Source organism: Camelina sativa, chromosome 8 (assembly GCF_000633955.1).
Source record: "Camelina sativa cultivar DH55 chromosome 8, Cs, whole genome shotgun sequence".
Lineage (NCBI taxonomy): Eukaryota > Viridiplantae > Streptophyta > Magnoliopsida > Brassicales > Brassicaceae > Camelina > Camelina sativa.
Window position 1 is genome coordinate 4,996,442 of NC_025692.1, and position 14,616 is coordinate 5,011,057.

The following is a 14,616-nucleotide window of genomic DNA, read 5'->3' on the forward strand; positions in this document are numbered from 1 at the left end:
AAAGTGAATAAAAATATAGAATTTAGGATGACCGTGAATATCATTTTAGCAAGTATACAACATCTAAAACAATTCAATGAACAATAAAATGAGAAGTCCATATTACTTAACCTCATTTTTAATTTCAAATCTTAAGTTTAGTTTGTGTGAGTAGTTTTATTTAAAAGTAAATTAGAATTGTACTGGATTATCACGTTTACATACATAGTATGGGGTAAACTTACAATAGTATTATTTTTAAATTGACACTTTTGTTTCTAGGAAAAAAGAGGCTGTAGGCGAATGTTTCAAAACTTATAACTAAGGCACGGCTATGGGTAAATCTTTAATCCATCCATCACGATTAATGAAGCTCAGATCAGCGAAACTTTGGACGGCAGATTCACTCAGCTTCTTAACCCACTTCACACGTCTTTCTGTATTTGATCCACTTCCGAAGCATCCATATTCTGCAAAGGTTAGCTGGTTTTCGTGCTTCCAGTAGTTCGATGAGTTCCATCCTTCAGGAACAACCACATCCGTCAGGTTCGAGTTGTAATATAACACTCGAGAGTAAGCCCGCCAGGGTCTGCCCAAGAAGGCCGTGCCGGTTCCAAAAACGAGGCAGTTGATGAATACGAATCCATTCGTGTCCTCGGAATTGTTCCGTCCTTGAGACGTTATGTAACCTGGTCCCTCTAGTACATGCCCAGCTAGCACTTGTATCACACAGCTCTACAACCCACCAAACACAAACCATTTGATTAAAATCAGACCAGGATAAAATAGGATTTGAATTCTACAATGTGAAAAACCGAAGGGCTGTTACGGAAATCAGGTTTTGGTTTGGGTTATTTAGTTTTTAGGCGTTTTTGAAAAATGGTTACCAAACCAAAATCAAATCTACAACATTCTTAGTTTGGATTATATTTTATTAGTTTTGATCATATCTTTACTCTCAATAGAAATATATGTATATTTTTGCTTTCCATAGATTTTTTTTTTCAATAATAATATTTGTATATATCTTTGCTTCCATTCCGACCATAGATTGAACATCACAACCATATGCGGACCTCTCTACTGTTAATAAAATTCTTAGCATTTTAAAGGAAAATCTTCAAAAGTTTAAGAATTAATTTAGATAATTGGTATTAGTACGATGTTATTATAATTCATAAAACCAATATCATCATTTTGTGAAGAATGTAACGGTTCACCTGGTAGATAGATTGGCCGCTACCAAAGATGAAATCAACCGCGCCTTGGATGGTGCATCGGTGGAAGTAGTGTCGGCCACCCGAGTCCCACAAGGTGTCTTGAATTCCAGCAAACCCTACCGAGTAAAAAGCCGACTTATCGCCGCCGATAAACCCTGCCACGGCCGCAACTCTAGGGTTATTGTTTATTTTCCCTTTGCTTGGGAAGTTGTAGGTATTCTTATAAAAAAAATATAAACAAAGAAACCAGTTATATAACTAATAAAAAGAAGGAATCATCAGATAGAAAATGCCAAAATAAAATAAAAATCACCGTACGACGAAAGTGATGCTTTTAACGACGGTGTTATTGGCGTCAGTAGCAAAGGTAGGGCTTTGTTCAAGCGAGTCATGGTCGTCCCATTCAACCCTCGTTATCTTTTTCCCAGCTCCGATAATTACTATGAACGGTTTTCCATACGGTATCTTTATTTTCTCTCTTTTATTTTACATGACATAGAGAAAAATATATATTACTAAGCACTTTCACATATGCAACTAATTCCCTACAAGACATAGATGTAACTTCAATTAAAAATTGACCTGTAAAGGCCGGCGTTAACGTTGATGAAGAACCAATATCTATTGTTTTCTGGGACCGAATCAATAGCTTTTTGTATGGTCGTGAAATTTCCATGGCCCAATTGATCCACGAACACTTGTTGTTGGTACACTCCAAATGGTTTAGCTTCAAAGAGATGAGGTAGGCAAAAACAACAAAGGGCGAAGAGACCAGTGATAATTCGATGAGTTCCCATTATTACAGCTTCTGATTTTTATGAGATGATATCAAAACGTAAGAGTTTATAGAAGAGGTAGAGGGTAAATGAGAGTAGTGGAGGAAATGGATTATTTAACAAGGTCGTGAGGTTACTGCTTTCTTAGATATTTTGATGAAGTTTATATACTTTATTTTCTTTTGATTATGTATTATGGGTTTTGATTGTGTAATTCTAAAATTTCTTAAACTAAATTTTTTGAAAATTAATAATAAAATATATTTTAAGCAACTTTTGTTTACATCCATTGATGAAGATGCCCATAAGATGAAGTGATGAAATAAAAAAGGTGTGAACTACAAAGTGAGCGTGAAGGAAGTTTCATTTCATATATACCAAATTTTGATACACAGCACAGGCATAAAAAAAAGAATTCAACATCGTAAATTTGAAAAGAAAAATAATTTGACTTATTAACCTGCGATTATAATACCCCACCACGTGAATGAGTGCCGCTTACTAAGGCCAACAACACTTGAGGAGAGTTCCTTTTGCATAGAATACATACCAATCAATGCTAAATGTTACTTAAACTAGCCTACTAATTAAGATACACTGCACCCACTCATCTTTTTCCATTTATTTTCATGTCATTAAATTGTTATGACATTTGCATAATACAACTTCTATTTATTCATATATATATATATATATATATATAATATTAGTGTGTAGAAATTATAAAGCTAAGTCTTGCATAAAATCTCATGTTTTGACTTTTGATCTTCGAGGTTTTTATTTTCTTCTTCAAAGATGTTAAGATGAGAAAAACATGCATGTAAACATGAAAAACGTTTACATACATGTGTTACTTTAAATAACAAAGGGGATTCTTTATGTTTTGATTTAGAGGAAAACTAAATAATATATGTTTGTATTAGGGGTTTAACTTTTTCACAGACAATGGGAATATCTAAGGCTCAAGCTATTGCACCGTTTAAAGACTGCTTCGACGCACGCACTGCAGGAAAGAACACGAGGACGGGGTTTAATGTGCCGGTGATAGAGATTGGGGTGCCAGGTGTGATAGAGGAGTCGAAGTGGAGTTTTTACGGTGCGAATACGGTGGTAAAAGTGACGGAGACGGTGATGTTTGGCGTTCCTTGACGGCGGAAAGAATCCGAAGGATTTGATGGTGGTTGGGACCCATCAGCTTCAAGATTATATGCTCGAGTTCGACCTTAGCAGATCGTCTCTGGCTTTTGGTGAGTCACTCTTGCTCAATAACACAAGCTGCTCCACGTGGCCTTTCCAGAAATATAATTAATCTCACATGACAATATGATATGATCGTCTTTGACTAATCAGTTATTACACTCATATGGTTACAGTGTGTTTTTTTTTGGGGTGTTGTATCATGTATGACACGTTTTTTATGACACATATGTGAACCATAATTTAAATAAATTATCATCTGTTTCAATTAACCATCGTTTTTTAAAACAACACATTTGTTTTCAAACTTTCTAATTCTACCACAAATGAAAATACATTTTTCAATATACCACAGCAGGAAAAGAAAATGACCAAATTGACATACATGTAATGGACTGTAAATATCACGTGTATAAGCAAAAGGAATCTATATTAGAAAGAATAACCAAATACAAAAAACAAATAACTACATAACAAATTTTGGTAGCACATTTAATAAGTTTTTTTGTTTCAAATTTTTTGTCCGTCAATACAATTTGTAAAGAGTCCATATGACTTGTTTCATCAATACAATTTGTAAAAAGTTCATATAACTTGTTTCATATGTAAAAGTATTAAAGTTGTCCACCGAAAATTTCAATGTTGTCCACCAAAATTTATTTCATTGTTGTACATTTCTATATTCTTGGACAAGATTTATTTTCTGTTAAAATTAAGAAAATAATAAATAACTTTACAGTAATTATTCACAACAATTTATTTACTTGGGATAACTCATATAACTTGTTTAATTTGTAAAAGTATCAAAGTTGTCCATCTAAAATTTCAATGTTGTCTATCAAAAATTTCAACATTGTGTATTTTTTATTCATGGACTAAATTTATTTTTTGCTACAATTATATATAATGTAAACTTGTCCGAATCTCCAAAAAAAAATTAATGTAGTTGTAATAAAAAAAGGTAAAGAAATATAGAAAAAAAAAAGTGAAAAAACAAAAAAAAATTCGTCAGAATTGTTCTTTATAAAAAAAACAAAAAAAAAAACATTTTTCTATGATTCTACAAAGGAAACAAAAGGAAGGGTTATAATAGTCATTTTTAAAGAGAAGTGTGGTAGTTCTTGAAAGGGTTTTGTAACGTGGTACATTCCAAAAGAATGAGTTCTGAAAGTGGTAGAACTAGTAAAATTCTCTTTTTTTTTTTTAAGTTAACATACCAAATAAAAAAGAGTTAATGTTCCTCTGTTTTCGATTGACGATATAAATGATGGTTGAAGATTTTTTTGTTAATTAATTAATGAAATTGAGGTACTTGGAAATTTAAATATCAAAATAATTTGCTTATGAACTTCTTAAATATTGCGGAATCAAACTAAAATAAGAAAAATAGACACCTTCATTAAATACCTGAATATACAATATAGCTGTTATTATACTCTCAAAATCTCTTTAAAAAAAAAATAATAATAATAATATTTTGTTGATAAATTGAATTGAAAATTTTGTTTTCGTTTTTTTTAATTACATTGGAGATAAGAAATATATTGAAGAAAACTTATATGATAACTAGGCCTGCGACTTTGGTTTGTTCGGATCAATTCGGTTCGGTTTTTCGGTTTAATCAGAAATTGAAAACTTTACCAAAAATAACCGAACAAGATTACGGTTCGAGTCGGTTCGGTTTCAGTTAATTTCGGTTTAACCGAAACTAACCGAAAATCTTTGAGTTTTGATGAAAATCGTTTTTTTTTTCGATAGTGAAAATCGTTGTATTCCATGGCCATGAAAAATAAGCAGATAAAGTCACGATTCGTGAGCCATTCTGCTCTGCGGAACATAGAATAATCAAGTAGAAGAAGAATTATAATCTAAAGAGAAGATATGAGAAAAAAAGAAGAAAACTTAGAAAAGGAACAGATAAGAGGAGTAGGAATGAAGAAGAGGGGGGCCGAATAGAAAAGCAAAGAGAATGGGATACTTTATGTGCTTTTAGCGTTTGTATTCTAAATGGGTTTGAAATAAACTGGGCATTTGTTTCATGTAGCCCAAATATTGTTTTTTCTCCTAATTAAATCAGTAGAAATTAAATGGGCCACTTTCCTTGGGCTTTTTCTCCTTTTTAAGGTTTTTATATTATATACATACACATATATGTATTTTCTTTTTTCTGTACATATTAAAACTAGGTTAAAAATGCAGAGATGTCGGCGGCTCGACCACAATCGTGGAAAACAGATCATGAGAATGATGATGGTGAAGACGACGATGTCGGCTGAGAAAGATGGTGAAGTGATTCATATCTTTCGGTTAACCGTTCGGATATGATGAACCGAACCGAACCGAACTTAATTTATGAAGCTGCCGATCGGTTCAGCTCTCTTCACTGAAGCCAACCTGAAAACCGAGAATTTCGGTTCGGTTCGGTTCGGAATTCTCGGTTCATGTAATTATCGCAGGCCTAATGATAACTGACAAATATCCATCATGAGATTGAGAAGAGTGTTGAAAAAAATAAGAGAATGAAAAGATTGTAACTTAAACCCTATTCCTTTTGTTCATAATACCCTCGAATATTTGATGGAGAAGACCCATTGGAAGTCTAAACAAAATTACCAAAGTGGAGATCTTTTCAGGAATGGTCAAACAGCTTTTAAAATACAAAGCACTTTCGTTTGAAACATAAATAACCAACTCAGCTTTGTTAGAACTCTACTAGGCCGGAACAATTCACACAACACCACTGAAGGCACGTGACCACTCAACATCTTTCGTCCGCATCTCTTCTCTGACCGAAGCTACATCATCCCATCTCCCTGCGTCTGCATAAACGTTCGAAAGCATAACTTTGCATCCTCCGTGAGATGGATCCATCGCCGCTAGCTCAGTAGCCGCAAGCTCGGCGATCTCGACGTTCCCGTGAGTCCGTGAAGCCGATAATAACATCCCCCAGATCATCACATCCGCCTTTACAGGCATCTTCTTGATCATTTCTTTTGCTTCCTCTAATCTCCCAGCTTTTCCCAATAAATCAACCATACATCCGTAATGCTTTATGTCTGGCTCGATCCCGTGATCCCTCTTCATGCTTTCGAAATACGTTTTGCCTAACTCCACTTGGCCTGCATGGCAGCATGCGCTCAAGACACCAACAAATGTGATGCTGTTCGGTTTGATTGGGAGAGATTGGAGGTCAGAGTAGAAATCAAGAGCTAGCTTTGCATGACCATGTGTCGCAGACCCGCAAATGATTGCGTTCCAGGGAGAGACTGACGAAGAAATGTTCTTTGTTTGGCGGAAAACGTTTAGAGCCGTTTCGATGCTACCGCATTTAGCGTACATGTCGATGATAGCAGCGGTTAGATTGTTGTCGGGAGGAATTGAGCTACGGCTTAGATACTCGTGTGCTCTTATCCCTTCTTCCAATGCACCTAGAGATGAAATAGCAGAGAAAACACTCACCATTGTGATTGCATCTGGTTTCACTTGGCTACTATTGATCATTTCGCTAAAGAGATGAAGAGCTAACTGAGGCGAAAGACTCTGCGCGTAACCCGATACCATAGCATTCCATGAAAAGATGTCTTTATCACGAGTCTGATTAAATACTTCTCTTGCCTGCTCAACCATTCCATTCTTCACAAATCCTGCAATCAAAGCGTTTCTCGAAGCAATGTGATCCTTAACGCTCGCTTCAAACTGCTGAAGAGCGAGTTTCATGTCATTAGAGACAGCGTAGAAATGTATGATCGTTGCTTGTATAAAATCATAACTATCAAAACCCGTTTTCACGATGTTACCATGAAGTTGCGAACCAATGGAACTGACCGATGATCTAGCCGAAGCAGAGAGAAGGTCCACCATCATAACTTCACTAGGCTTCATTCCACAGCGCAGCATCTCGTTGTAGAAAACAAGAGCTTCATCAAGCTGATTCTTTCGGAGACACCCATCAATCATAGTTCCCCACGAGACAATATCTTTCTCAGTAATCTGATCAAACAACTCCTTAGCCTGTTCGATCAGTCCAGCTTTCGAGTACCCATTTAACATCACGTTCCGGGTTACTAAATTCCTCTCAGGCATTTCATCAAACAGCTTCCGTGCATCCTTCAAACATGAGCAAACACAATACATAAGCAGCAAATTCGTCGAGACAAAGACCCCATCCACAAGCTTCAGCTTCATAGCTAAACTCTGCAACATCCTACAATCCCAAATCCCACCCAAATGTGAACAAGCAGATATAACAGTGGCCAAAGTCACTTCATTTAGCATAATACCCAAATGTCTCATCTCTCTGAAAAGCTCCATAGCTTCACTCCACCGATCGTTTTGAGCGTAACCCTTTATCAAAGTAGTATACGAGACACAGATTCTCTCAGGCATTACGTCGAACAACTTAAGCGCGTCCACAAGTCGACGAGACCTAACATACCCATCAACCATAATATTAAACGAAGCAGAATCAAGCTTCGCGTGAGTTCGGAAAACAGATTCCGCATCAACCAAGAGACGGCATTTAGCGTACATGTTAAGAACGCTATTGCAGATGAATCCATTGGAATCAAGTCCTGATTTCAAGACACGGCCATGGATTTGTCGGCCAGAAGAGATGTCGTTACTGGAAGCGCATGATCCAAGAGCCGAGACGAGTGCCCGTTCACTATTGGGACTCTCTCCGGAGAAATCGAACTGGGTCAGACTCGGAGCAGAGAAACATCTCGCCTGCTGAGGAGACAAGACCCAACATCGATGAGACCTGAGAATTTGAATCGATTCGAACATAAGAGACCATGAGAGCAACAAAACTAAACCTTTAAAGTTCCAGTTTTCATATTAAAAAGCTCTCTCGTCAAAGCTCACAGAGTTTATATAGCTTGTGGTTTGATCAGGAACAAAAGAATATATATATATTTTATTATGTGAATATAAAAGACTATAAATACAACGAAAAATACATTTGATTTGATCATTGTGGCATTGGAATTTTCTGAGTATAAAGTTCCACAGAGGAAGTGTTCAAGATCAATAAGACATGTTTTAGTTTCATGGATTTCTCTATAGGAAATGGGGAAATAATTTATATTTGCCTCCTAATTTTTAATGTGACAATCTGTAAGTATAAAACTGGAGAGGTTCCGGATCAGTGATTGTCTACACATCCCTTTACAGCTAATTTTGCCGGCGATCTGCAAAGAATACGTGCAAACAAAGTAAGAGACACAGCGGAAGACTGAAAACCAAAATGGAATCCTTAATTAAATGCTTTTGTCTATAATCAAGAATCACTAGGAGCTATTATGATGAATTCAGGAATCACCAAGAAAACAGGAAAGCAAAGAGCTAGACAGATGATTACAAAAACAAATGGAGTGTTTCCTCTATGGTAGGCAAAAAGCTAGACAGAAGCTATCCATATTGTAAATGTAAGCTGCCTAGCTAGTGGAACCACTTCTCAACAGACAAGGGACATGTTCATGGCAAATTTAGAATTAACATTTCCCGCTTTATTCGCAATTTTGACTCACCCATTACTTCATGCTCTAAAACTGATCATATAGCTTGAATTTTTTTAGCATCTCGTTACAGTTTAGCTACATTAGTTTTTCAAACTGAAGATGATGAACTTTTACACAACTACTTAAAAGTGAAATTGGGGAGATTTCAAATCACATCTCGTACATGATTCACAGAGCACATGTTCCATGATTATGGCTGCATGTGCGCTAACTCTTTCATACCAGACAAACACTACGTCAAACAACTAGAGAGTCATGTTCACTTGTTTCTTCTATTTTATCTCTCAAAAAAAGAAGATTCAATCTGCTAAAAAGATCACAGCATATCTTTGAAAGAGCATAACCACAAAACTACTCATCTATCCATATATTGACAATTCCGTTCACCATAACAACTGGAATAAGCACCATACCAAGGAGTATCAAAGCCTTAAGGGTTTGTTCTAAAATCCGTAGCCAATGAGGATTACATAAACCTATAAATATAACTGGTCTCGAACTGATCAATGGCACCAAAACCTTTGCAGGAACAGAACTAACAGGAATTGCATAAACCTATAAATTCACTAGCCACCCAGTACCAACTAACCAATGTAGCCCAAATTCACAAACCAATTCAAGACTTAAGTTTATACAAAAGAACAACAACTTATGAGTTAGAAAGGCACATACTTTTTAAGACGCCGAGCTCGCTTAGGTCCCCAACCTTCAAGCTTAGCAACAGAGCAACCACACTTTGATCGAAAAATCAAAACAGCTCTACCATTAAGAGGAGCCATCTTCCTAAGCTCAGCTCTCAAACACTCGTAATCAGGATTGCTCTCACTACCTCCTTTCCAAGGCAACCGATCAATCTCCTTAACCGAACCGGACTTAACACATTCCTCTGTCTGTAACTGCAAATCAAACTCCATAGCTTTCTTCAACCCTTTACACTTAGGGTTACGGCATTTCCTCGATCTTGATCCGCAACACAGGTCTAGAAACGCAATCGACGCCGCGAAGAAGACAGCGAACGCGAAGAAGAACGAAGCCGGATGAGTGGCTATTCCGGAGAGATGATGATCGTCTTCGTCGTCGGAATCGTGACGATGATCGGAGGAGAAGAAGATGAGAGGAGGGAGGAGAGAGGAGAAAGAGAGAGCGATTGAAGGGAAATGAGAGGAGAGGAGAGATAAGGAGTGGATTATGTAAGACAAGTAAGAGGAGAGGAGGAATGTGCCGGAGAAGAGGACGAGGATTAGGATTAAGAGGTCGAGAGTCGCCGACGGTGAATGTTTGCAGAGGTTGAGAGAAGAGGAGGAGGAGGAGGAGCTGTGTTTAGCGGCGGATCTAGATGAGGCGGAGGAGGAAGGTGGCATGGTGGTGGCGGAGGAGGAGGAAACGAGGAGGAGATGGAGCATGTTAGGAGGACGACGACGACGATGGCCGGTTTTTTTATTTACATAAAATGTTTTTGTGTATGTATAGGTTTGGGGTTTGGGACCATAAATTTTAGTCCTGATGTTTGGAAGCTTTTAAAAATAATGATTATTGAATTTAAATATATTTTTTTTTTTCAAATTTACAAAACATTTGTGGGACAAAAAAAGTATTTTTGAGAATTCTTTGTAAAATACTAATAAATAAATATTAGAAAAAAAAATAAGCCACGAGAGAAGCAAATTATACAAAAATTAGATAGAGAGAAACAACATACTGGAAAACTATTTTAAATGATAAAACGAGAATAAAGTTTTTGCCGACACAGGTCGACCGATAGAGAAAATGTAGTACGAATTCTTTTTACAAACGAATCTGTTGTTATGTTTCTCTACGAAATTCCAAAAAAAATTATGTTAAAATGTAGATGCTTGTTTAGATCAGTGGTTTTTGGAATTTGTCAAATTTGAGTCTTATTATTACTACTAGTCACGGATGAATTGTTTAGATGTTCATAATAAAGACAGTCGAGGTCATAACTCACAAAGTCTTCTTTATCAGCGGTTTAATGTATTTTGTTTGTTTCCTTTGTAGAATATTTAATGTCTTTTGTTTGTTTCCTTTAAATGAAATTTCTGTATAGAAGAAGAAGAAGAAAAAAGAAAAGCCATACAATGATACAAATGGCACAAGTGAGAACTTTGAATTCAATGTGATTGATACTTGATAAGTTGATAATTACGAGACCTACGATATATATTACATTTCCATCATAAACTGCAATTGTTAAGATCGTTTATTGACAAAAAGGAAATCGGAATGTGGTTTCCGGCGACCGGACAATCCAGGCTGACCAAATTTAACAAGAATGAACCTGCCATCAAAGAACTAATCCCAAAAAAAAAAAAAAAAGTATCAAAACCAATCCGGAATCAAGAACACGAGGCTACTCTCGTCTCTCGGGTGAGTTTTGGTGGACACCTTCGAGAGCTTTTGAGTCTCGGGATCAAGCTAACAAGCTTTTGTCAAAAGATCTTGAAGAGCCACCAAAGCTTGAAATTCAAACTACAGAGAATAAATTGAATTTCAAAGAAGCTTTTTTATATATTACCTTTCCGTTCATAGCTTCCACAGCCAACTGTGCATCCTCTTTTCTGTTGAACCAAACATATCCATATCCTAAAGACTGCCGAGTCCTTTCATTTACGATGATTTTCACTGCCACAAAAAAAAAATATATAGTGTCACACGGTAAACAATAACAAGATTTCACTGGTTGATCCTCTAAATGTTTTACTCTAATCAACCCTAACATATGTTTTACAAGAACACCAAAACTAACCTAATGATTGATCCTCTTAATGCTTTACTCTAATCAACCCTAACATATGTTTTACAAGAACACCAAGAAAACCACAGTTACAATTCAATCAAAAATGACCGACTTAATAAACCTCCCCCTAACTCAAATCATACATATCCGAAGCTGAAAACATAAAACATACATAAGAAACAGAGACAAAGAGGGACTCACCGTTGCTAACATGTCCAAACTCCGAGAATACTCTCTTTAAACGACCTTCGCTAACTGAATCTGGAAGCCCTGTACATTATTTTCGTATTAAACCCTAGGACTATATAGGCTCACAAATCAAAAATGGGAGAATCAAATCAGACATACCCTTGACGAAAATCGAAGTAGAGGTAGAAGATGCTTCTCTAATTCCATCGTCCGAATTAGCTCCGGTGACGCAGCTGATGGTTCGTAGAGGAGAACAGGGTTTGCTTCGCGCCGTATGAAATGAAGAAACCAAACGATATCTGGGAGTTTCCGTCGTTGGTAGAAAGAATATTCTCCGATTTTGAGATGTTCCGATGAATTGGTGTTTGTGTAAAGCCGGGAATGAAATCGACTGAGACAGTGCCATCTCCCCGTCGGGTTAGTCGCCGGCGACAAACCTAAGAGGAGGAAACGACGAACTTGTTCTGATATATATCTCACATTAGGCCTTAACTGGAAAACGTGGGCCTAATATCTCGGCCCATTTAAAGTGAGAACAGAGTTGTAGTGTATACTGTATGCTATTACTTTATTAACAATTTAGTGTATTTTAGTATAAAATTCTTTTTTTTTAGTATAACTAATTAGTGTACAGTAAAATACTAAAATCTCTATAAATTAATAATGTTTGGACCATGACACTTGATAATTTGAAGTGATATTAATTTATGTATAAATTAACATTTATTATTTTCTAATATAGATATATATTTAATTGTTTAAATTCTTAAAAAATAGAAATTAAGACAATTTCTTCAAATAAGTTTAGGCTTTCGGATCTTATAAATTTTCCGGTTTTGAAATTGAATTTGTAACTGTTAGAAAATATTATTGACAATAAATTATAAATACTATAGACAAATTTACTTATACATATGACATACTTAAATTGAAATTGAAATTTATGGATAATAATATCAATTACCATATTTTAATAGTTTATAAAACTATCAAAATGAAAATTATACATATCAAGATACTGAAATTTTTTTAAAAATGCTTTTGTATGACATATTATAGAGTATTTTATATTATCATAGTTTGAAAATACAACACAACAATTATTTTATAGAGACAAGCTTGAATAAAAAAGCATATATTATATCAACACATATATATATATATATAATTATATGTTTAAATTTATATTGTTAATCAGTATTAATTTATTCTATTTGTTGGAACCATATATTACATGGTGATTTTTATAAAATTATTATTTTATTAAAAAAATTTAATTTTTATACTAGTCTGAGTTGAAACCAACAAAATTTATTAAATTATAGAGTATTAATTTATAGAGGTATATGTCAAAATCAAAAGACTCCAAAACAAACAAAAACGAATCGAGTGCGTATAGTTGTAAGTTTAAAGTAAACGTACGCATCCATATACCAATCTTCATCTCGACAAAAAAGGATATAATCTTTTCGAAAATTAAGATTCGTACTTGCTATATTAGCTCCCCTAATTCGCGATAGTTTTCATAACTACACTATAACTGCATAATTCCACCAATACCACACGAGAATAAAGATTAACAACTTGTCATATAAACATAGTTAATCATTGCCCATAACTTTGTCCTCAAATTTCAAAGATGATGAGACTTAACTGATTAATGCATGCACCTTTCCAAATAACAGTTTCTTCGTGTAAATTATTCTTCCTTAAATAATTCATATAGTATAAAAGTATAGCTTTATTAATGACTGATTTGAAGGTACGTAGAAGTGGAACATACTTTACTTGGACCTAAATGAAACTGAGTTAGTCAAATCACTAATAAAACAAATTCAGAATTAAAACATGGAATCGCTATAAGAAAATGTAAATAATTCAAGAATGCCCATTGATATCGAGTTGTTTTCTTTGACGACACGCATTGATACAAAAGCTATAAGATAAATCAAGTAATAATTGAAATGTTGGAAAAGAAAAAAATATATATATTAGTATATGTTATGAAAAACAGCTTGTGGCTCTATCGAATACATCTAACGACTAACGTGTTAGAGAAAGCTAATAATTGAGGCATTCAAAACTCTTAATGCAACTTGGCTAATGGGAATAGTTTTTGACATCCAATCCCACATTTTGGTCCAATTATTAATTTTTTCTTCAATATTTATACCTCAACAAATGTTATCTATATTTAGTTATAAAAAAAAAAAACAAATCATTTGTCTATTGGCACCAACGCGTATTGGTAGACAATATCTATCGCTAGCAAAATTAACAATTTACATGTTCTAGTATGATTATATTTGTATATACATATACCAAAAATAATATGCATGCAACTGCTAAACAGTCATGGTTTTAAAAATATCACTAAGTTACCTACATTCAGCTAATTTTTTTCACATTTCTAAAATAGGGTAAGCAACAGATTAATAAACCAAGTTGGGAGAAGGAAAAAAAACAATCAAATAGAAAGTGATATAATGATATTTGGAAGAAGTCATCTAAAAGGAGGTCCTGAGCTTTCTTCCCACCAGTTTGATCTTGAGAGGGAGGATTAAAGCCCCAAAATAAAGTGTTATCAGAAATTATTTCGGATTTTATTTAGAAACACAGATAAATATACACATGTATTTTTTTTTAAGTACACCTTCACGCATTCAACAAATATAAATACATTAATTATGTTTAAATACCAAAAGGATGTAATAAAAAAAATCTGTTTTTAAAATATATGTATAGATATTAATTAAAAAAAAAAGAACATACAAATAAGATTTTGTTTTCTGTATGCATATTATAAGTTATAAATCTATATATACATTTTTTGAGACATTTATGAAATAAATCCTGAAGTTCATATATATTTACAATCATGCCATTGATATTAAATATTTTTAATTTTTAATTTACAATTTATTAAATTATGATAAGGTTTCCAATTTTTGTAAACAATTATTCCCTCCCCCCCCCCCCCC

General features: G+C 34.6%; 4 protein-coding genes across 5 annotated transcripts; all 4 read right to left on the reverse strand.

Annotated features, from left to right (window-relative positions):
• LOC104706216 (probable pectinesterase 29) lies at window positions 220-2,097 on the reverse strand. The gene is made up of 4 exons (XM_010422383.1): window positions 1,782-2,097; window positions 1,518-1,677; window positions 1,200-1,418; window positions 220-714 (listed from the first exon to the last, which is right to left on the reverse strand). Exons 1-4 carry the CDS (start codon window positions 1,994-1,996, stop codon window positions 301-303), a joined length of 1,008 nt encoding a protein of 335 aa, XP_010420685.1. The 5' UTR covers window positions 1,997-2,097; the 3' UTR covers window positions 220-300.
• On the reverse strand, window positions 5,719-8,048 carry LOC104706217 (pentatricopeptide repeat-containing protein At5g19020, mitochondrial-like). The gene has a single exon (XM_010422384.2). It carries the CDS (start codon window positions 7,955-7,957, stop codon window positions 5,900-5,902), a length of 2,058 nt encoding a protein of 685 aa, XP_010420686.1. The 5' UTR covers window positions 7,958-8,048; the 3' UTR covers window positions 5,719-5,899.
• Window positions 8,133-10,195, reverse strand: LOC104706218 (uncharacterized protein At5g19025-like). Its single transcript, XM_010422385.2, has 2 exons — window positions 9,364-10,195; window positions 8,133-8,361 (listed from the first exon to the last, which is right to left on the reverse strand). The coding sequence occupies exons 1-2, from the start codon at window positions 10,092-10,094 to the stop codon at window positions 8,316-8,318; spliced, it is 777 nt and encodes a 258-aa protein (XP_010420687.1). The 5' UTR covers window positions 10,095-10,195; the 3' UTR covers window positions 8,133-8,315.
• LOC104706219 (protein elav-like) lies at window positions 10,805-12,093 on the reverse strand. 2 transcript variants are annotated; one of them, XM_010422387.2, is made up of 4 exons: window positions 11,795-12,093; window positions 11,648-11,707; window positions 11,225-11,331; window positions 10,805-11,001 (listed from the first exon to the last, which is right to left on the reverse strand). In XM_010422387.2, the coding sequence occupies exons 1-4, from the start codon at window positions 12,039-12,041 to the stop codon at window positions 10,900-10,902; spliced, it is 516 nt and encodes a 171-aa protein (XP_010420689.1). In that variant the 5' UTR covers window positions 12,042-12,093; the 3' UTR covers window positions 10,805-10,899. The 2 variants fall into 2 exon arrangements, with proteins under 2 accessions (XP_010420689.1, XP_010420688.1); XM_010422386.2 differs by having other exon boundaries at window positions 11,648-11,716; window positions 11,795-12,092.